The 22,222-nt window shown below is 41.1% G+C and overlaps 3 protein-coding genes across 3 annotated transcripts in view; 2 read left to right on the plus strand and 1 right to left on the minus strand.

The window, feature by feature from the left end:
* Positions 1-4,361: 4,361 nt before the first annotated feature.
* On the plus strand, positions 4,362-7,013 carry emp3b (epithelial membrane protein 3b (MAM blood group)). The gene is made up of 5 exons (XM_005732971.1): positions 4,362-4,439; positions 5,398-5,485; positions 5,577-5,679; positions 5,775-5,915; positions 6,490-7,013. Exons 2-5 carry the CDS (start codon positions 5,408-5,410, stop codon positions 6,651-6,653), a joined length of 486 nt encoding a protein of 161 aa, XP_005733028.1. The 5' UTR covers positions 4,362-4,439; positions 5,398-5,407; the 3' UTR covers positions 6,654-7,013.
* Positions 7,014-7,070: 57 nt separating this feature from the next.
* zmynd12 (zinc finger, MYND-type containing 12) lies at positions 7,071-14,638 on the plus strand. The gene is made up of 8 exons (XM_005732973.1): positions 7,071-7,346; positions 8,902-9,031; positions 9,395-9,566; positions 9,667-9,836; positions 10,957-11,079; positions 11,155-11,242; positions 11,776-11,921; positions 13,804-14,638. Exons 1-8 carry the CDS (start codon positions 7,219-7,221, stop codon positions 13,945-13,947), a joined length of 1,101 nt encoding a protein of 366 aa, XP_005733030.1. The 5' UTR covers positions 7,071-7,218; the 3' UTR covers positions 13,948-14,638.
* A 77-nt stretch (positions 14,639-14,715) lies between these two features.
* The window catches only part of rimkla (ribosomal modification protein rimK-like family member A), an 18,402-nt gene continuing 10,895 nt past the window's right edge, over positions 14,716-22,222 (minus strand). The window contains exons 3-5 of the mRNA XM_005732972.2: positions 21,160-21,246; positions 19,192-19,395; positions 14,716-18,531 (exon numbers count right to left, since the gene is read on the minus strand). Coding sequence (XP_005733029.1) covers positions 18,011-18,531; positions 19,192-19,395; positions 21,160-21,246 — 812 coding nt within the window. The 3' untranslated portion in view covers positions 14,716-18,010. The remainder of the gene's footprint in view (positions 18,532-19,191; positions 19,396-21,159; positions 21,247-22,222) is intronic.

Genomic DNA, 22,222 nt, shown 5'->3' on the forward strand with positions numbered 1-22,222 from the left:
TATATATATATATATAACAATTCTGTAACTGTAACTTCGGTCGTTGCTGTGCTTTTTTTGGAAGTCGAATTTCCCAGAGGAACCCACCCGAGGGATTAATAAAGTTCTATCTTATCTTATCTTATCTTATCTTATCTTAAAAAGAGAGAGAACATTATGTACATTAAGTGAATTAAATAAAAGAAAACAATCTGGAAATTTTTAAATTGAAAATCTGAAAATGTACATTGTGTGAGTGGGTGTTAAAGTGTCTAGTGCTGTAGTGAAGCTGAGAAGAATGAGGCTGGGATGTGTCGCTTATGGATGCTGTGCCTGAGGATAGAAGCTCCTCTCGAGCGTCTCTGTTTTTGCCCGGATGGTGCGAAACCTGCCTGATTGCAGAAGTTGGAATAGTTTGTTGCCGGGACAGGACGGGTCCTCCAATATCTGAGCTGCTCTAAACCAGCATCTCCTGGTGTAGATGTCCTGTAGGGAGGGGAGAGCAGCCCTGCAGCAGCGTTCTGCCATGCGGATCACTCTCTGAAGAGCTTTTTGATCCTTAACACAGCTGTTCCCGTACCAGGATGCGATGTTCTGTGTAAGGATGCTCTCCACAGCGCCTGCATAGAAAGTCTTGAGGACCACTGGAGAGACCCGGAACTTCCTCAGTTGTCGGAGGTGGTACAGGCCGTGCCTAGCCCTTTTTGGACTGGACCTGAATGTGGGCAGACCATGTCAGGTCTGAGGAGAAGGACCACACCCTCTCCACTGGATAAAACGTGCCTGCTTTGAAAAGTGACATATAGGTAATAAAACACACATCATCATTTCTTTAGTTGTTACTTATGCAAAATATGTATTTATTGCCATCTCAAAGTGCTAAGGCACAAGAGCACTGCTAGGGTTAACTTGAACCACTACTGCGTTACTGCTTTCATCTTCATTCCACAAATGTAAACACAAGCAAAACTTCTTATAAAGTGCTCGGTTTAAACTAGCATTACTCAAATATTCCTCAAAAAAAACATTCACATCATCACTGTGAAATTCACAATGCATGTATAAACAGTAGCTGCAGTTCAAAGAAAAGCCTGCTAATACATACAACATAGGCACCACCCTGGGCAACTGTAGTGGAATCTCCCTTTCATTATTACTCTTTTTCTTTTTATAGAGAATCATTATGCAGTCATAAAAGAAAAAACGTTTTCACACAATTTAGTAGTGTGTAGTAGCAGCAATAACATGACATAATGGTTTTCTGTATGACGTTATCTGTGTCTAAGATCATTCTGGGGGAATTTCACCCCACTCTTTGCAGCAATGCTTCAGTTCATTGAGGTTTTGTGATGCCAAGCTGAGGTCAGAGGTGAAAGAGCAGACAACAGTAACTCAAAGAAGCCACTTGTTACAACCAAGGTATGCAGAAGAGCATCTCTGAATACACAACGAACCTCGAAGCAGATTGGCTACAGCTGCAGAAGACCACGCTGGGTGACACTCCTGTCAGCTAAGAACAGGAAACAGCCTGCAATTCACACGGGCTCGCCAAACTCAAGGATCATGTGAAAACGAAAGTCTTCGCATGACTCAGTAGCTTGTAGTACAACCTTTAGCAGCAATATCTTCAAGTAATCGTTTTATGTATTGCTTTATCAGTCGTTCACATCATTGTGGGGGAATTCTGGCACACTTTTTTTTGCAGTGTTGCTTCAGTTCATTGAGGTTTGTGGGTATTTAGTTTTGCAAAACTTTCTTAAGGTCACACCACTGGGGCATTGCAACACAATAATTCTTTTCTTTTTCGGCTACCGTGTTGTCAATTTGTGGGCGTGCTTGCATCATTGTCACCTTACAGACTATCTGCAAGGTTCCCAGGTCTGGTGACTGCAACATCAAAGCCCAAATCCTCACTCCTCCACCACCGTGCTTAACAGTTGGTACGAGGTGTTTGTGCTGATGGCGTGCTTGGTTTTCCCCAAACTTTGGGCTGTGCATTATGTCCCCACTTTAGTCTAATCTCGCCAAAGGACATAGTTCAAAAAGTCCAAACGTGGTTCAGATGCAACACTGCAAACCTAAGCCCTGCTGCCATGTTCTTTTTAAGAGGTCAGACACTTTCCACTCTTCCAAACGAGCCATACTTGTTCAGTCTTTTTCTAATCGTGCTCTCACGAAGTGGAGGTCAGTAGAGTCTCAGATGTAGCTCTTGGGGTTTTGGTTTTTTTTTTGCTAATTCATGATATAGTCTGACCTTGCAATGAATTTGCTGCTACTTCCACTTCTAGAAAGATTGGCAGCAGTCTTGAATGTTTCCACAGCTGAGAACAAAACTCTGTTTTCAAACCAAGTTCATTGTTTTCTTAACAATAAAAGAACGTTACACAATGCAGGCCAAATACTTAACCAGTATAATATAAATCATAACTGGTTTAATGTAAGCGGCCCTGTTCTGACTGTTGAGCTATGGCTCATAGCGCAACATCGCCACCTACTGCTTTGGGGATGAAAGTTCAGCAATGGGTGACAGCAGAGAAGAGTGCTCACTTAGTGTCGTGTTAAAAGCATTGCCATCCAAAGAATCTGCCAAAACCAAAGCCTAAAAAAAAGTTGATGATGATTAGCTAGTCCAAACGTCATCAACAGAACAGGGAGAGCCAATCAAAACAGCTCTAAAAGCCATAGTTAGGCCAGCAACTCTCCAGACTTTCCTGCAGCAGTAAAAATTTATTTTACTCCAAATTTATACAAATCTGTTGGGGAAAATAGGTCTTTGTTATAACTTCCACAAACTGCAGGCCTGGGGAAGTGCTGGGATTTGTTTAGGTGCAACCTTTCAATCCTAAGCTGTGTTGCTATGTTTTGTTTTAGGGGTTTTTTTAGAGAGAGAAGAAACTTTTCTCTTGGCAGCGCTTTTAAACTTCCAAACAAACCGCCATACTTGTTCAGTCTTTTTCTAATTGTGCTGTCATGAACTTGTAGAGTCTCAGATGTAGCTCTTGGGTTTTGTGGAATTTCCCTAAGCATTGCATGGTTTGACCTTGGGGTGAATTTTGCTGGAATGTCCACTCCTGAGAATATTGTGGCATTGTGTTAACATCGTGTGCATGCAGCTGAATGCTGCCAGAACTTCAGCTTTTATAGAGCTATCATAGTTGTTCATGGATCTCTTAAATCAAGCGCATTTGATAGGCAACACCTGGCCCTACTTATCAACATCTGGACTGGGTCACAGTCAGATCCACTGCCATTACAATTGGGAGACAACCCGCTCTCCCACCTGAGCCCCACGGTAAATTAATAAGGCCCCACTCACCCAGGCGATGGATAAATCTGCCCAGCCTGGCTGACAATGGTTACCAGAGGGCAGTTGAAAGTTGAAATTGGTCACAAAGAGGTATCCGTAAAATCTCCTTGACATTACTTTGGTCGCTAGCAGATTGCTGCAGTCGCCCAAATTTTGCACAGAAGACGATAACTTGTCTACAAACACTCTGCAACAACTCTGCTCTCTCCCTGTGAAACTTTGGAGAGGGACACCACTTGCCTTCAAATTAAAAATGTCACCTTTTGAAAAGTGTTGGCTGATGGGCTGAGGCACTACTTTTTCTTTGAAGCTGAACAGTCTCTGTTTTGTTGGCTGTTTTGTGTTTTATGACTTTAAAAATGTACTGAATAGTTATGTGGTTATATACCACAGGCTATCATGTATGTGTGCAAAATTAAAATGTTTGTAAAACATTAATCACTCAGAGACATCCTTACTTAAAAACTAGATTCGAATGTCTAAAAACTTATTCTGTCACACTTAATTGTTTTTCTATTACTTTTGTGTAGTATGAATGTAGAAAAAGATGTCAAACTTAAGAAAATATAGTTTAAAGTTCAAAACTGATCCCTTCCTTCACATTTTCCAGACTCATGCCGTGGGCTGGATTGGAGTCAGTTTTGGCCTTATGTTTGACACCCTTGCTCTAAACAGTGTTTTCATATCAATATAAGTGCCTGAACAGTCTATGCCATTTGTTTTATCGCGCCCACGTTTTCTATGTGCGACAAGCGCAGTCTCTACTGGCTATGTTGCAGCTGAGTGTTTATTTTTCATGTCTACACCAACATGAATGAGTGAGGTAGGGCAGCACGTACACCGGAGAGCACTTTAAGTGGTCTGTTTACTGAAAAAATCTTTTCATGTGGTTTTATGTGTCTCCACTGCATATAGGCGGGTCTCACTTGAGACTTTTTTTTGGATGGTGACGAGTCAGGGCAAAAGGGAGCTCTGTGCTGCAGAGAGGAAATAGGCGTTCACCCTGGAAACTTTGGGAGTAAGTGACCAAAATAAAGGGGGTGTGGCTAAGCGAGAAAAGAGTGGACCACCAAGAGGGGCTACTATAGTGTAGAGCGGGGAAGCTGCTGCTAAGCTGCTGAGATCTAGTTCAAGTGAATAAGCCACATCCAGGGTAAGTAGAGCTTTCTTTGAATTTTGATGCAACTTCTCTAAATATCTTGTTAAATCATGTAATTTAACAAGGTACCAACAACATAACATTTCATCACATTTAACAATTTGTAGACCACGTCAGTTATCAGACTGGTTAAAGGCAGTGATTGTATCACATGCTGTGTTACTGTAATGCCTGTATTTGAGTTTTCTTGCACAAAAATTATCATTTTCAGTTGATTTTTTCTTTGCACTTTAATGCGATGGGTGAACTCAAGCATAATGACATAATTTGAGAGTAATCGTGACTCCACCGCCCCTCCAAATTGTCCTTTCCTTCAGATAAAGATCTTTACAGGCAATTTTTCCTGTTTCTTCTTTTCCTGTAAGCCTCCTTCTTCCTCCTCCTCTGCTTTTTGTCTCCTTGAATTTCTATTTATTATGAAATTAAAAGAACTCTAAACTATTAGCTGCTATGACAGCCAGTTTAGCAGTTTGGTACACTAAAGTACAATGTCAAATCTTTTTTCCCCTCAGACTGATTTACTCCAAGTTTACAAGTAGATTTGGATTCAATCCGCGTTTAAATGTGGATTAATTACAGACCATTAACCCTTTCATGATGAAAGAAACCTTCAGAGGAGCAGAGAGGTTAACTGAGTAATTATTTTGGCGCCATTTAGATTTCACTGGGTCCACACAGGTTATTTTGCTGTAGTAGGCTGTAAACACACACATGCCCAGTCAAAGAGAAGTTTTAGAAATCACTTCTCTGTGGTCTTATGTAATACAGAGAAAACTCTGTTCAGCTCCTCAGATTTTTCCATTTAAAGTTTCAAAAACAGGAAAGGTGCCCAACACTGGCTTTAACTGTGGAACCAACAAACACATTAAAAGCTTCACACACAATTTCCTTTACTGCGCCGGATGCCAATGGCTCAGGAAACCTAAAAAAATGTTGCGTTTGATTTTGGCAGGTAATTAAAAATGCCGTACCTGCTGATGTTTGTCACCCTGCTGCATCTCATCACTCTGGCAATCCTGATTATTGCAACCATGGAGAAGGTAACAGTCAACTTTAGGAAGTGGTGAGTGTTTATTTTTCGTATGTGTGAAATAGCTGACTCTGTGTGTAATGTCTGATCTCTTTTTTAAGTCTTGGTGGGTGTGGGAAGGGATGGAAACCTCAGACCTATGGCACAGCTGCAGGTATGACAACTCCACAGAAAGCTGGCTGTGTTCACCCAACACTGAAACTCGTAAGTTTTTGTTCCAGATTGTATATTGCTGTAAAATGAAATAGCTCTCCATCGAAGGTAAAAAATATGACTCAGGGAATGGTTTACTTCTTCAGAATGGCTCCAGGCAGTGCAGGTCTTAATGGTTCTCTCAGTGGTCTTCTCATCGGTCTCCTTCCTGGTGTTCCTGGGTCTGCTGTTCACCATGTCTAGGGGCGGTCTCTTCTACTTCACCGGATTGTGTCAAATCTTTGCAGGTAACAGTGGAGTGATGTAGCTTGCAAAATATAGTGCCACTGTGTGATCAGGGCATTTGAAAACTATGACAAATTAAAGAGTGCTTATTATTATGCTACTCAAGCCTATTACAATAACTAACTTGTGGAAAGGTATCAGGTAGATTAATGCTGAAGTTTGTTTTTTGTAATCATATGACTTATACTATTAAAATAATAATATTAATGATAATAATATATCCATCTATTTTATGACACTTATCTGGAAAGCAGGGGTGGGAGTCTAAGCAGAGATCCCCAGACCTCCCTCTCCTCTGTCACTTACAATATGTGCATTTTATTTTTTTAAACATGTCACCTGAAATATTTGAGATCACCTCTGTTTTTAAATGTCTTCTTTGAGGCAGTAACCGCTACTCCTGATAAAATATGAATGGCATGGATCTGTGTTGGTCATCCAAAGTATATGCTGTTGTTGCTCCCACTATACTTTATGTGACCTAATTAGTAGGTACTAACACTACAAACGTTTCTACTATCTGACCCATTAACCAATTATTATTGTGTGTATGTTTTTTTTGTGTATGTGTTTTAGGCCTGACAGCCTTTTCTGCAGCGCTCATCTACGCAATACACAACAAGGAAATCCTTGAAAAAAAGCTGACAGGACACTTTGGCTACTGCTTCATCCTGGCTTGGGTGTGTGTCCCATTGTTGCTGTGTAGCGGCGTCTTATACATCCATCTGCGCAAGAAGTAGTGATCTAAAAAAAAGGAACACAATGTCAACCCCACCTATTGTTGGAAAGAGGCACGTGCCTATGTTATGTTTCTTAAAATGTTGCTGTTTTTATTTGTAAAGACATGTATGCTGAGAGGAAAAAAAACTTTTAAAAGGTTTAATGCTTGCCTATTTTGAGACATTTTCACTGCAAATAGTATTTTGTTATTCACTTACTGTTCACTGTCATGTGCTAACCACATAAAGTAATCCATAAGTAAGTGACACTGGCCTTATTAAGAGGCATTTGAATTTATTTTAATTTGCCTATTCCCCTAATATTTTTTTATGTATGTATATATATATATATATATTCTTAATAAATATCAGACAAAACCACAAAGCTTTAAGTCTCTTTTATGTTTTCAAACCAGCTTTACATCAGGGAGGGAAACTGCTGAGGCTGTTGCCATGTCAACCATAAACTAAACAGGCAACCCTAACTGGTACTAGCTTTGGAAGCTAATAGCTAATAGCTTAAAAGCTGCTTTTTATGTTGCAAAATTAAGCTCATATCGACTCATAAACAAGCTTCGTAGCAATAATGGAAGCTGAATCTCAAGCGTCCGCGATCATTCCTCTTGCCTTGCCCAAAGGAGCGGAAAAGTTCTGCGAGCTTTGCCAAAGAGAAGCCCGCCTGCAATGTAGCAAGTGTCGAGTCACTTTTTACTGGTAAGCTCAGTTTATCCGAGCTGTGGCAGAGCGATGCCCGTGCTAACGACTGACCCGTTATTCATAGATAGATAGATAGATAGATAGATAGATAGATAGATAGATAGATAGATAGATAGATAGATAGATAGATAGATAGTTTATATGGTTTGGTCAGAACCGTGTTTACGGGTTGGACGCTAGGTGGCAGCGTTCGCCATGTTTTCCCCCCTCCCACGCTCACACATACATAACACGTCGGTAAGGAGGGCGTTTTAGTGTGATTGTCATGAGGAGGGAGCGGAACAGCTGGAAAATACATTACCACAACGCTTATTTTTGTTCTTTTGCCTGCGTGTTGTTTTCATAATATAATTTGCTGAGCTTCAGCTTTTATGTAAACCCGACGTTACCTTCTTTGACACTGTTTTATATGCGGTTCCAGACCATAACATGGTGCTGGGCAGTTTCCCCGTTGGCACACACTGTGGGTAGTGAAGAGGAGCATGTGGCGAGATCACTCCCTGTGGGGATTTATGGAAAGGGATGAGCAACTAAAGCCAGTCTCAGGCAGCTTAGAGATACTTATTGTGGCTGCCATCCTTTCAGTCTTTAAAATGGGTGAATGAGAGGCACAATTTTTGGTTTTATTAAAAAAAAAAAAAAACAGATATAAATATAGATACATATATATGTCAGACAATAGGAATCAGGTTCTCAGGATTCTTAAAATCTTTAATTACACGTGAAGCAAGCATACTGAGCTATTCCCAGTCATGGATTGAGCCAAAGTAATACACATGGAATAGGGCTTTAGGGTAAAATGGTTAGTCTTAAGTCATCCTACTTTGGCATGCGAGTCATGTGTGTGGTGATTGTTTGGTGTATTTTGCATAGAAAACTCAGCGGGGACAAGAGAGTACATCCTGAAGAGACCACTTGATTTGTGTTTATCTCTGTGTGTGCCTTTCTGTCTGTCTCTGTACTCTCACAAGCACAAGCTGTGTCAGTGCTACTGTTGATATGACATGGTCAGATTTCCAGCTCGCTGCTTCTCACCACAAGTACACTGGAATGAGCGCACATTTTTCACAGTAGGGGGGAAAAAACTCAGCTGAAAAGCAGGACAGTTTCCACACAAGTGTGCAGAAGAGGAGAGCCAGATGAACAAAATTACAGACCAGTTATGTAATGGCATATAATTTCGTATGCCCTCTGTGTACTCAGATGATATCTCCTGAATCAGAGAGACTCTGCCCTGAAAATGTTAGCAGAATCCAAACAAGCTGTTACTGCACAGAGATTTTTACTGTCAAGCACACATAATAGTATCTGTCTGGACAAGAGAGGTGAGCCTGATCCATATGTTTAAATCATCCACAACAAGTATGAGCTGCAGGTCAGCTTATGTCATAAATCGTGATTCTTTATCAATAGCTTCATTGCCAGGAAAACATCAGTCTCAGTGTGCAAGGGGGAGACTTATTATGCATAAAAATGCTTCTCACAAAGTTCTGAGGTGGCTTAAGAGAATATAAATATGACTGAATGACCTGTGGGTTTTTAAAACATCCAGTGCTGCAGAGCACCAGCAGGCTGACTGGGTGGGGATCCACGAGAGAATTTGTCAGCTGCTTGTTCCCATCCGCGCCCTGACACTCTGCAGTCTCCGACAGACCAGTCACACTGAAACACAAATTAAAAAGGTGAGGATGCGTGGAAATCACTGGCACCATATATTAGGAGAAAAAAAAATGAAGTTTTGAAGTTTGAGTCTAGGTTGCATTTCTTACTGTCAAAGACAATACAAAAAAAAGACTATATTATTATTCCTTGAATGATTTATTTTCCCTTTTTCTTTATATGATTTGTCATTGTGGTGCACAAAGTCCAGGTCTAGGTTGTAGCTCCTAATTTTGGAATATAGATTCTGGAAAAAATATGTGTTACAGCTGAGAGGAACAGTCAAATAGAGGCATTAGTGTATAGACAACTTGATAGTGTTTTATTTTAAGAGGAAATAAGATATTTTAATTTGATGCCTATCTTGGATTTGATTTCTTATATAGGCAGAGCTTATTGAGATTTGCAGGTTGGTGGCTCAAAGTAAGCTATCTGAGGGAAAACACCAAGAGGCTCTGCCTGCCGCTCAGCTCTGCCTGCGCTGTTCCATAGACGTTCATGGCCCTAACACCGTCCAGCTGGTCCCTGCCTACCTGCTGCTGGCTGAAGCCAACATGGGTGAGAAACAAGCACAAAACGGCTTCTCAGTTTAAATGTTCTCTTATCGTGTGGTGTTTCATGCATGACCGTGTGTGTGTGTGTGTGTGTGCATCTCCAGGTTTGGGTAATCTAGACCTTGTGGCAGATTTCCTGTCCCAGGCAGAGTGGGCAGTGTTGAAGAGTCCAAAATGTGGTCTCACAATCCACCACCAGCTCCACAGGAGCCTGGGCCGCCTCCATGTGGCGGCTGGAGACCTGGATACTGCGTTGCATAACTTTGCAAATGATGTCTGTGTCATAATTAGCACATTAACTGTTTCATAACTTTATTGATATTGTGAGGAGCAGAAGCCATTTGCTAACCAAATGAAATCCATAATGGCTTGTTTATTGCTCGAGCATGTTTTTTTGAGTACGATACAGTATTGTGTATTGAATTAGAGTTTCTTGGAATTTTAAAGGGATGTTGAGCAATAGTTTTCAAAGTTTTCTTTTTACTCATTTTAATCCAGTCCTTGTACCTGACTCTTCTCACAAGAATGAGGGTTTTTTTGCTTGTTTGTTAAGCCATTTAACATTGACCCGTGAATCATTCAAGCATAACAATGGCACCTAACTCAAAGATATGAACCGGTGTTATATCTACACAAAGCAGACAACTTAGCAAAGAGCCAATTTCATTGTCCAGGTACTTTGTTACTAGCAGCCTCTCACAAAAGCACATCATTTTTGAAGCTATGAAAAATGCCAAAGACAGCACAATGTGGGAGGCACAAAATAGTATTTTTGCACTAACAAAGTGATTTCTGAAGAGCTGAAAACTTGGCATATCTTGTCCTGATGTGCTGTGTGTCCTAAAAGAAAAATGAGGAAACTGGAAAAGGGGAACTCAAAAGAAGAAGTGGCCTAGAAAAACGATCTACTTGTCACATATCCTAAGAGAACCATCTGGCCCTTGAGTTGATCCATCTACTGTTTATCAACCATTGAAAATAGTTGCAGTTGAAGGCTGACAAGCCGAAATTTTTAAGGAAGGGAAACAATGAGAAAAACCTGAGGAGTATCTACAGCCATCTGTAAAACATGGTGGAGCAATGATTTGGATCTTGTCAAAATTGATGGAATAATGATAGCAGTCAAATACCACCATTCAAAAGCATCTGGAAAGTGTCTGATTAGTTTATCAGCATGACATTGATGCTCAAACACACTGCAAGTGCAGTAAAAGCAAACCTGGTTAGAACAACAAACAATGGAACAAGATCAGTTACGGACTAGCCTCCCCAAAACCTGGACCTCAACATTACTTAAGCAGCGTGAGATCATTTTAACAGAGAATGGAACAACAAGCATTTTGCACATGTTTTGTGTCGTATGCATCAGTATGTATATAACTTGATTTCCCCAGATCTACTTTGCCACTGAGGAGTATGGTCTGGATAGCACAGTCACCTCTCGGGGCTACTTTCTCATGGCTGATGTGTTTACCAAGCAGGGGAAGATATCCACTGTTCATTCCTTGTACTCTGAGGTCAGTTATGTTCTCATTGCCCTTGAGACTAAATTTATCTTCTATGCCTTTTACATTCTTTTGCTCATATTGTAGGTGGCACGTATTTGGCACCGTCACCTGACCAGACTTCTCGAGACTCGCAAAGAAAGCATCCAAAATCCACCGGTGGACTCCTTTTATGGTTTGTTGCAGCCACTCTGCATATATGTTTTGTATATATGGTATAAAAAGGTTATAAAACCAATCTAGTCGATTCAGCGGTTCAGCAGAATCAGACAATAACATCACCAGTCCATCATTCATGCTCCAAACTGTCAACAGCCAACAGCTCCACTGGAGTGTCACTGAAAAAATAAGGTCGACACTTCTATATTTGGAGTGTGTCTTGCTGTGCAATGTGAAAGCTAAACCCCAGATTTATGCAAGCTTGCTTAGAGCTGACTAGAGACCCATGCTGACACTGCTGTGGCTGTGCAGCATCCATGTCACTGCCCTGTATCACAGCTGCTGCCCTACATATAATGCTAAGCCTGTCAAACAGTTTCCCATGCTATCTGGGATGTTTACAAGGACAACACAGACATACATGTTTTGATCAAACTTGAACACATGCATGTCACTTGCTTTCTTTCATTGTTTGAGGTGGTAAAGCATGTTTGAGACCACAGTAAACTAGACGACATGCTTTTTTTTGTGTCCATGCCTTTCAATCAGACAAAGCCGAGCGAGTTGAAGTGGATGAGATGTTGAGAACTATGTTGGAATTTGAGCAGAAAGACACCAGAAAAGACCCAGCACGGATTGCAGTGGTGGCCCACTGCCTGGCCATGTTGTCGTTCCTAGGAGGAGACTTCCTCAAGGTGAGCCACCTGGTGAGGTATTAGAAGTTTAGTTTGCCACCGTGACCCATTTCCCCATTTCCCTATTTCCTACTTGTGTTGTCTGAAGATGGGATTATCTCTATTTGTCTACTGCTAAGTCTCACGATAAGGTGGGACTTAGCACTAGCTAATGGGACTGTCTCAACGCTCTGACTGCGGCCTTGATTTCCAGTCTCTTCTTAAAGCTGCAGCTCTTTGTGTGTGCCAGTTTGAGATGTCAGGCGACAAGGCAGATAAAGCCATAGCGGTCTATGTGCACAGCAAACAGCAAAACACGTTATGTATCAGGCTGGTACGGGATGGGATGGCTGATGGGATCCTACTTCTAAGGTCAAGTAAACATAGGATAAAGCATGTAACAAGCAATGATACACATGTGGATTTTTTTTCACAGCGTTTATTTTTATTTTGTGGCTTATAGGCAGGGCAAGATCCAGTGCACTTAGATATTCTTTTACTCAATCAACAGCTACACCAACCATATATGTGTGTGTGTGTGTGTGTGTGTGTGTGTGTGTGTGTGTGTGTGTGTGTGTGTGTGTGTGCGTGTGTGTGTGTGTGTGCACGTGTGCCATGGTACCCTGGTTAAATCATGATTTTTCTCCTTGTATTCACTACAGAGTGATACTGTTTCACATTTGGTATTGTGTAAAGTAATGTTAACGTTACAGGTCTCTGGGTTTTTGTCTTAGTGCTGTACTTGTAAAAGTACATCAGTGTAAGAACAAGCAGTTATCACGATTTGGATGCATTATTATTTTGAGGAAAATATAAGTAGTTTCTCTGAACATTAGATAACAGAGCCTATCTGTAGTCTTATCAGCTTTTGTATATGGTATTGAGGGAGCTGTGGGTAGGGTAGATGCACTTATGTCCAGGTTTTTGGATAAGGATACATTTTTAACTGAAACGCTTGCTATTTGGTTTAAATTAGGTGACTTGACTTGGCCACTGAGTAATATCTCATTTCTTTGAGTTCCTTTTGCAGTTTGCTTTGGGGTCATTATCCATTGTGAGCTGTCTGATTGGTTTTGCAGCATTTGCCTGAATCTAAGCAGAGAGTATGGGCAAATATACTTCACAATTCATCCTGCTCCTTTTATCAGTAGCCACATAAACAATGAAAACCAATGACCTGGTTCCACTGGCAGCCATACATGCCCATGCCATGACATCACTTACACTGTGTTTGACAGACGATGTGGTATGCTTCAGGTCACAGGCTGTTTCCATCTTTTTCCATAATTCTCTCCTCTCATCTTTCTGGTTTATCTTGCTTTCATCTATCTACTTTTATATATTTTTTAATTTTTATTTTCAGAAAAATCTGAAAATCAAATTCAGATATTTAGATCCAGAAAACATGAAAGAACACAGGCCTCACCCAGGCATGAAACTGTTTGTCAGTAATTTGTCCAGTTACTGAGGCTCTGGAAATGGAGGGACTGGGTATAAAAATGGCTGCAATTCCATTAAAACAGTGAATGCAGTATTTGGGATAAACCCCTCAATTTAATGCTGAAAGTCTGCACATCAGTCACGTCTTCATTGTTTGCTTTAAAAGTCACTGTGCTAGTGAATGGAAGCAAAATTACCACAAAAAAAAGTGTTATTGACCCGGCTATATAATACTGAAACCCCTATTAACAAATTGCAGCTATTTTTATGAATGCTGCTCAAAACGTTCCTAATTATTGGGGATAACATAACAGCCCAGCAGACCAGCTTACTAAAGGGTAAAGTGGGGTAAATAAGTCAACTGGGTTGCGGTCCAATTTCAGTGATATCATTATATAAGGCAGATTTACTCTCTCGGGAGGGTTTAACAGCTGCAGTTGCTGTGTTTGTTTCTGTGTGCCAGGCGCAGGGATTTGGCAGCACAGCCTTGCAGGCCAGCCAGCTGATACCAGACCATGACCTGACAGAGCCCATCCAGGCCCTGCTGCAACTGGTGAAGATACTCCACACAGTCCCACATCCTGGCTCTGCGGAGTCACAGTACTAAGCCCTGCCCATCGCTCTGCTTGGAGATCTGCTCTTTAAGGATATTTGTGCAGCCCCACAATGATGAAAATATACAATCAAATGCAAGATTTTCCACATGCTGTACAGTATTATTGAGAGTGGATTAAAAAATAGATGCACAGATGTAGTTAAAAGAAAAAAAAGACACATTTTCAGTTGTTCTGGATAATGACTCGTCTTTATTTTGATCTAAAAAAAAAAAAAAAAGAGGGATATATATACATCATTTTGAACATTAGTGAATTGCATCTTTTTGGGATCCATTTCTTAACACTGTCAAAATGTTATGGAACACAAAAATGGTCAAGGGCATTTGCTCAAGCCTTTGTGATGCAATGTTTTTGCTTGTTTTGTACCTAGCAACCCGGAGTCTCTACACCAATTCACCAAATCCAGACATAATTAAAGATTTCCAGTGTCTGCGTTTTGTCAAGAGAGCTGCACTTTTAGAGGCAAAAACATTGCATCGTCCTCCTGCAGTGGAAAGAGTGTTGTAAACCTGTTAGCAAACCCAAGATTCATGTCAGAACAGACATTTAATTGCTGAGATCTTACACAATATGTACAATTCTGAAACAATCATTCATATAAAAAAAATCCGTTTTAAAATCATCTCACTACTTGTGTTATTTGCACTGAATTTATACAATAAAACATTTGTTGTTGGTCAATTTTTTTGGCATTCAGTTTCAAACACGGAAACGCTCAGATTTTCCCATATTCCCTTTTTCAATTTCTGAATACATTAGCAGCAGTTCGGAATTAAATATTAAGTTTGTGCACTGTTGTTATATACAGTGACTCATCCACAGGTCCCTACATGTTTGTTCCAAACTGGCCAACTTTCATGCAGGCCAATCAGTTTCCTTCCCTGTTTTGCTAGCATGTGGTACCCCTGTTCCTTTCAGTAGCTTCCATGCCGTTTATTTACTTTATAACAGTAATCTATACAGACCAAGCATAAAGAAATCAGTCAGAATTGGGACCTTGACCTCAAATGATCCTTAAAACAGTGTTCCCAAAGAAAACCAGATGATGAACTGGCATTCTTAAAGTCAATGGAGCACAGTTAAGTGAACCTTCATTGGCTAGATGGATCATGTATAAAATACAAATTCAAGCAGGGGCCAGAAGAGAGAAATTAACATTCCACTCTTTCCTATGGCTAGCTAATCATGTCTTTTAAAGATATGTGATCTTTATATTTACACCTATGAACACGATGTGGAATGACGCAGGTTTCGATACAAGGACAAATACTTCAAAGAATGGGGGACGACAACTGGAGATAGTTCACCAGACAGGCATTTATGTCAGTATGTGATTTGATGAGCACACCCACCAGCCCTCCCGCATCAGGAGGGTGGACATCAGCGGATTTCACAGTTTGTCAGATACTTTGATCATATGGATACTGGACAAACATCACAGTAGAGTAAATGATGTTGTTTTCCTCAGTGGAGACACTGTGATCATTTGACAGCAGACTTAAAAGCTTCCTTTTCTGGTTGTCTGGCAGATTTAGATTTGGCACCCTCCAGCAGGGGCCTGCCGTTAAGAGTCCAGACAGTTAGTAAATTGGGCCCACAACACAAGGAGAAAAAAAAAATCAAGCTTCACAGCGGTTTCACTTTATTGACACAATATTAGTGCACACAAACCACTTTTTTTTCTTTAAAAATACCATAAATTAGGAAGTAAACGAGGAACAATATAAAACAAGCAAGGAAAAAAAAAGTGCATGTTAACCATGGTATATACCATAAAGTCTTACACTGTAGTTTACAACCTTTTTTTTCATTGTTGTTTATGTATATTTTGTCTGCTTGTAGGTATGTGTTATGTTTTAGACATGTCTCTAGCTTGGATGGATGTGTCATGCCTTTTTGGGGGTCAGGGCTGAGATCCAGGCTGCTTCCCTGAGTTGTGTTCGGCACAAAGCGTTATACAAGCCTAACAACATGACCGTCACCAAGTGAAACAATTTTGGGGTTCATTTTTGTGCTTTTTATCATACCTGTAAATTAAATCTTAGTGAATGGTTCCGCAGCACACACTACAGCTATGTTATTCATTTAAGGAGGCATACAGGACGTAAATTCAAAGGAACAAAAAAAAAAGTAAACACAAAGGTCTTAGCTGCTCTAATCCCTGGATTTCCTTTCTTTTCTTCTGTCAGGAAAGGAAAAAAAGCTAAATTATACTTACGAAGACTTTAAAAATATAGGGTTCTTTTTTTTGTACATTATGCCAACATTATTTTGTGGGTTAGGATGCTTAGTTCTACATATAATATCGCTGAGAAGGCTCATCTAACCAAATCCAGAAAGTTTAGCACCAAATTTCACTCTCTGCCTTTTAATATTGAAAGTCTATACACAAGAGTTACCCCACAACTTGTTAAAAAATCCACTGTTGGCGATTGTTTCAACTATTCCAGTCTAATCTGTCTGGGTGTAAATATATGGTAAAGTTAATTGACTATCTAAATATTTACATAAAAGATAAAAAGAAAAGAAAAACATAAAGCATGTCAGGGGCCATTTGAAACCACAAGGATCCTGGCTGATATGTATTGTATGTCTGAATATCTGTTATCCTATGGCAGTGAGAAGTCACTTATTTGAGGTATATTTTGTTTGCAGGTGTAGATGCAGCTTTCACACTCTGTCTAACCTTTCCTAAATATGTCACCTTAACAAGAGAGAGAGAGAAAATAATAAAAGTGCTAGGCATTTAGTGGCCTAGCAGCAGCAGACTGCTACTGCTGGTAAGGCTAAACAAAGATACTATGTAGAAATGTCAAATTAAAATTTGAGCAGTTAGTTCATTTTTATATTCCAGTTTTGCCACCCAAACACATCTGATGCTTGTTGACATGAATCTTTTACAGCTCCTGTTAGTGCAGGATGGTTGCGGGTCCTCTCCTGTGTCCTCAGTTTGAGCACTACGTCACTGCACTGGAACTGACAGAGTAGTGCGCCTAGCATCCCTACTACTTGAAAGCACTTCATGTCACCTCCAATTCACCAAACCTGACAGCAGTCTCAGCAGAAAACCTTTTATATGACAACAGAGACTATATGTAAAATAATGTTATTATAATATGATGATTAAAAACATGGCAGGTGTATGCTTTCACCCATCCACAAACACCATGCAGGAACTCATAAAGGCCAGTTTGGCACTAATTTCTGTATCCCAGTCTAACCTCATGCTGCAATTTAAGTTTAGATCGTGGGGTTTCTGGTTTTGGGAATAGAGATGCAAAGAGAGGAGAGTCAGGGGAGCAGCCTCAGATCTCTTTTTGTTGGTTTGTTTTCTCCGTTTCTGTGTAAGCACGAGATGTCTTAGTGTTTGTGTCCATGGATGTGTCAGGACAGCCCCTTTTAGAAATGCACTTCTTTCCATTAATCTGATAGCAAATGAATGTGTCACCTTCAAGTGTGAATGAGCACCCTCGTCACTTTGACATAAAAACCTCAACTGTAACCGGACAAGCTCAGCCCTCGTAGCTTTACATCTTTATGACTTGCTCAGCCTTCTAGCAAATGCCCCATTGGGCAAAAAAAATTGTAAAAATCTAATTTCCATGAATATTAAAATATTGTTCTAGGATTCATTTTGCAATTTCCAATCCGGAGGAGCAGAAGAGAGCTCTCGTTTTTGGCACCACACACTCACCTGCTGTTAGTGATAACATTGAAAAGAACTAAATGATCAGAAGAAAATGGCAGGCCTTTTGTACTTCTCTATGGCAAAAATATCTAACACACCATGGCTCTGTCTGAATGAAGCCGTGAGGAGTGGTTACGTAATGTCTAAATGACAGGGTGCCATCACTTTAACGGACTGATGAAGCCAGCAGTTTTACATATTGCATGTCTGAAAAGGGCTAAGTTTTAGTTTTTTCTTTGCTTTTCTGTTTTCATGGTTTTTGGACTGATATGAAATTTTAAAAGGAATGTTGATGCCATTAGTGTGCGTGTGTGTGTTTGAAATGCATTTGTGGGGTTTGTGTGAGAGCATGAAGATGTTTGGGCTCACTCAGTCAATAACTTGATCTCATTGGCAAGGAGGGTGTTGAAGTTGTAGGCTGGATCAGCTAGGTCTGGGAGATCAGGCAGGCTGGGGGCTGTGGACTGGCAAGGTGACGACTGGGAGGGCTCGGCCAGCTCTGGGTCGCTCTCGCTGGAAGTTGACCCCACGCTCATGTTGCAGACTGCTTCAGGCAGCGAGCCACCGCCAGAAGGCACGTTGCACACTTCGGGCTCGCTGCTGGTCTCGCTGGTGCTTGACACGACGGACAGCAGAGACATCTTGCGAGTGAGGCGGTTTGGGAGCATTGACAGGACATAGTCAGCAACAATGCCTGCTACGTCCATGCCACAGGCCTGGTCGAAAGCAATGAAGCCCACATTTGCGTTGGCCTCGCAAACCACAAACGAGCCATCGTTGAGCTGCAGGAGGTCAATGCCGCACACATCCATGCCCAGGATGTTAGACACCTTGATGGCCAGCTGCTTGCCCTCCTCACTCAGGGGGCACATCATGCCTACACCACCTGACAATTCAAGAAGGAACATCAGGCTTATTAGTACGAACCACAATTTACAATTCTTTCACGAGACTTCATGATAGTCAAAAAGCAACTAATCTTTTATAAATCAAGAGCAATTATATTAAAAAATGACGTGGGGACAACTTAGGATCCTTTAATGTTTTCTGGTTATTTTCAATATTTAATTTCACAATTAAATACCACATCAAATTCACCCTAGAAGTGTCAAAGAGATTTGCTACAGGAATGCAGAAGACTGTGATGACTGATGTCCTAAATATGTCACAGTATATTACAGCCTCAGCTAAACTAAAACGTTCATCCTCTGACAGTGAAGATCAGTCTCCTCAGCTGGAACGCTCCAGGGTTGATTCAGGACAAGCCTGTTGATTTCGCACTCTTTCCCAAAGTTAAGTTCTGAAGCATTTCTACTCGCGTATACATTTCTTATCACTAAGTTCATATTTTTTTAAAGATAATTTTTCCATTGGGAACCTAAAAGATAAAAATGATCTTTAAAAATTACACCATATCTAAATGTAAATAATAAATAGAAGAGCTCTTGTTCTCAAACAGTGATACCACTTAACCACATGACTTTCAAACATGAGGAGAGTTTTACCATGACCGTGGAAATAATTCAGTAATTTAATGTCTGCCTACCCAAGGAGCAGTTGCTCTGCATGCGACCATCAGTGGAGCAACGCAGCATGGAGCCGATGATACGGCCGCCCACTAGGACAACCCGCACATCACGGCCGTGCGACTCCTTGACATACTCCTGAAATAGGTAGGGGGTATCGTGGCGGATCACGTGGCAAAGGTCCGTCAGGTGGTGTTTGTCCCGTGCCAGGAACACAGCCTTGCCTAAGCAAAGGGGACACAAGATTAAAGAAGGAAGGAAGGAAGGAAGGAAGGAAGGAAGGGCTAGATTTTAAGGTTTATATTTTACTAGTCTGTCCAATCTAAACAGATCTATGTCATGGCGGCCTGAAGACATATAGCTGTGTTGATATTACCACACTAAAAGAATTTGCTTGCTGGGTCTGTCATTTGTGGTGTGCTAGCTGAGGGTGGAAAACCTAAAAAGCTTGGCTAACAAGTAGCTGCTTCTGCTGACCAAGTCTCATGCCAGTTCATGTCATACAAATGACAGGATACTCCTCTGAGCAGCCACAGAACTGCTTCTCACACAGGATAGAAGTTGCCTCTCTTAATTAGCACTGCTTTGCACTGTCTTCTTATTTTCAAGACCTCTGACCCCTGCTGAGGGAAAAATCATGTGGTTGCTGTGTGTCTGTGCACACCACGCAATAAAAACACAACATCAATAACGGTCTTGTGACTCCTTTAGACATGTGACCATTACGTATCTGAGAAAATACTGAGAAGGTCAGTCAGTACATCAGGCCACTTGCCAGTAACACCAAAACATCTGCTGAGACCCTTGGTGTCATCTTTGACCAACACCAGGATTTTGAATCTTTAAGCTCATTCATTTTTCTCCTGACTTTGACATTGCAGCTCACTTTTCACATGCACCTCTCAGTCCTTCATAACCCACCTCCAGTTGCTGCAGATTGCACCAAGCAAGGCTGCTAACAAAAACTAGCTGTTGCTCTCATATCACACGTATTTTTGTTTACCTGCACTGGCTCCCAGTGAAACACTAAATCCACTTTACAATCCTATTATTAACCTTTAAAGCCCTACTTGGACAGGCCCCTGCTTGTATAGAAGAGCTACTAAGACCTTGTCACTGCAGCCAACTTCTCAAATCATCAGATCAGGGTCTCCTTGTCAGTAGTCTTAAATTAATCTTTTCCTCATTATTTTTGGGAGTTTTTTCCCCAGGTCTATAGCAGTGTGCATGCTGGAATGAATCTGTGACCCTATGGTTGATTATGTGTCTGTATGTCAGAATGTGTATACTCATCTTTAGTCTGTGGCTTTTATTCAAACCGTGAAGCAAACTCTGTGTTTTGAAAAGCGCTATACAAATAAAGTTATTATTAATACCAGTGATTCATAATATTTTAAAAAAGTATTTCCTTTATGTGTGCTCTTGAGAGGGAAGGGCAAAGTGGAATTCATTCGTGTCAATGGTCAACCACAGAGAGAGTAAAAACAGCCCTCCAGACGCCTAACGCCATAAAAAGGGTCAAGTTAGTGGTTGACCAGTGACTGCTTTCCTAAACAATGTGCTGTGATGGCAGCCTGGGCCAGCAAAGACCATTGTTATTCCTTCACACAATAGCAGCGACTGTCAATAACTATGAATAGGAAAGGGCTAATGGTTCAGACCGGTGCTGATCTCTTGGAAGCACAACATTAATGCCAAAGCTTCAAACCTTCCCACACAAGCCTCTTGTGTATTCAGTCTAAAAGAGGAAACTGAGATCAACTTGTTAACCATAAACTAAAATAAGTGACCAGATGACCACACTGCAAGCATTAAGAGCTTCTGTTTTGTGTTTGATGCAGCACCGCAGTGCTAATCATTTAACAGTCTGCCAGAGAATTTCATATAAGAGTGGACTGAGCTCCCATGAGGGAGTTGCAGTGTACAGATTTTGAGTTATGGCGTTGTGACCAGAATGGATGACAGGAAGTACTGGGTGATTGTTTTACCTCTGTGGCCACGTGCATTCTTCACTACCACCGGGTAGCCCAGTGGCTCAGCCTCGTCAATCATCTTCCGGAAGTTGTCATGCCCACCTAGGAAATTTTCCACGCACGCACACACATACACAAACGGAGGACACACGTAGAATATATTAAAATGCTGTCCTTGGTTTGATAGCATGGTTCACACGTTACAGCCAACTTTGCAGGGCAGGAGAGCGAATGTAGCACGTTGCTATGGAAACAGAAATGACTCAAAACAGCGAGGCTGTAGGAGTGCTGTCCGTTTATTTGCTGCTTGATTCATAAGAGTGGAACAGAGGAGTCAGTGAAGGAGGCATTAATGTGAAGCAGCTGACCGTATCTGACACTGATTTATAACAGCAGCCTGTAGCAACAGATGTGCTTAAGCTTTCTGTGCTCTGGCGTGAGAGGTGATTAAAATGTGTTAAAAATATATATATTTTTTTAAAAATGTAGAAATCTTTTTAATAATATAGTCTTCATTGCTTTTCCTGTGTCTCTATGCTCCATTCAATGAACTGAGCAGATGTGAACTACTCTGTCACGTGGCTTTTTTCCGATGCACTGCTTCATATGTGCTTTCAATGACAAGGGGTGAAAGAAGACAAAGTTCAGAGTAGGAGAGACTGGACACCAAATGTTGTTCTGATCATAAGCTGCTGAGATAGAAGAGAAAAGGAGTGAGGGGAATTCACGTCTTTTATTTTGAAAAATCAGAAGGGGAGTGTTAGGTGGGGTGTGTGCGTGTGAGTACGGTTGGGGGAGGGGGGGGGGGTGTTACATAAGCTCTCCAGCTGCTCTGCATGCATCGCCTGGCCTACTGTGCAGAGAAACGGATGGAATGTAGGCCAAACACTCCCTCCGCTTTCTTTCTTTTTTCCTTTCTCTCTCACTCAGTCTGTGTCCTTTTTTCTGCTCTCACGGTGAATATTCTTGCAAACCGCGGAGAAATATATATACAGTGGGGCAAAAAAGTATTTAGTCAGCCACCGATTGTGCAAGTTCCCCCACCTAAAATGATGACAGAGGTCAGTAATTTGCACCA

Source organism: Pundamilia nyererei, unplaced genomic scaffold (assembly GCF_000239375.1).
Source record: "Pundamilia nyererei isolate P.nyererei 1_Seehausen unplaced genomic scaffold, PunNye1.0 scaffold00049, whole genome shotgun sequence".
Taxonomy (NCBI): Eukaryota; Metazoa; Chordata; class Actinopteri; order Cichliformes; family Cichlidae; genus Pundamilia; species Pundamilia nyererei.

Coding starts and splice junctions, on each gene's coding strand:
- zmynd12 (XM_005732973.1), top strand. CDS start 7,219: ATGGAAGCTGAATCTCAAGCGTCCGCGATCATTCCTCTTGCCTTGCCC. Junction 9,032..9,394: donor CTGAAACACAAATTAAAAAG/GTGAGGATGCGT, acceptor TTTCTTATATAG/GCAGAGCTTATTGAGATTTG. Junction 11,922..13,803: donor TAGGAGGAGACTTCCTCAAG/GTGAGCCACCTG, acceptor TCTGTGTGCCAG/GCGCAGGGATTTGGCAGCAC.
- emp3b (XM_005732971.1), top strand. CDS start 5,408: ATGCCGTACCTGCTGATGTTTGTCACCCTGCTGCATCTCATCACTCTG. Junction 5,680..5,774: donor TTCACCCAACACTGAAACTC/GTAAGTTTTTGT, acceptor TTACTTCTTCAG/AATGGCTCCAGGCAGTGCAG. Junction 5,916..6,489: donor ATTGTGTCAAATCTTTGCAG/GTAACAGTGGAG, acceptor TATGTGTTTTAG/GCCTGACAGCCTTTTCTGCA.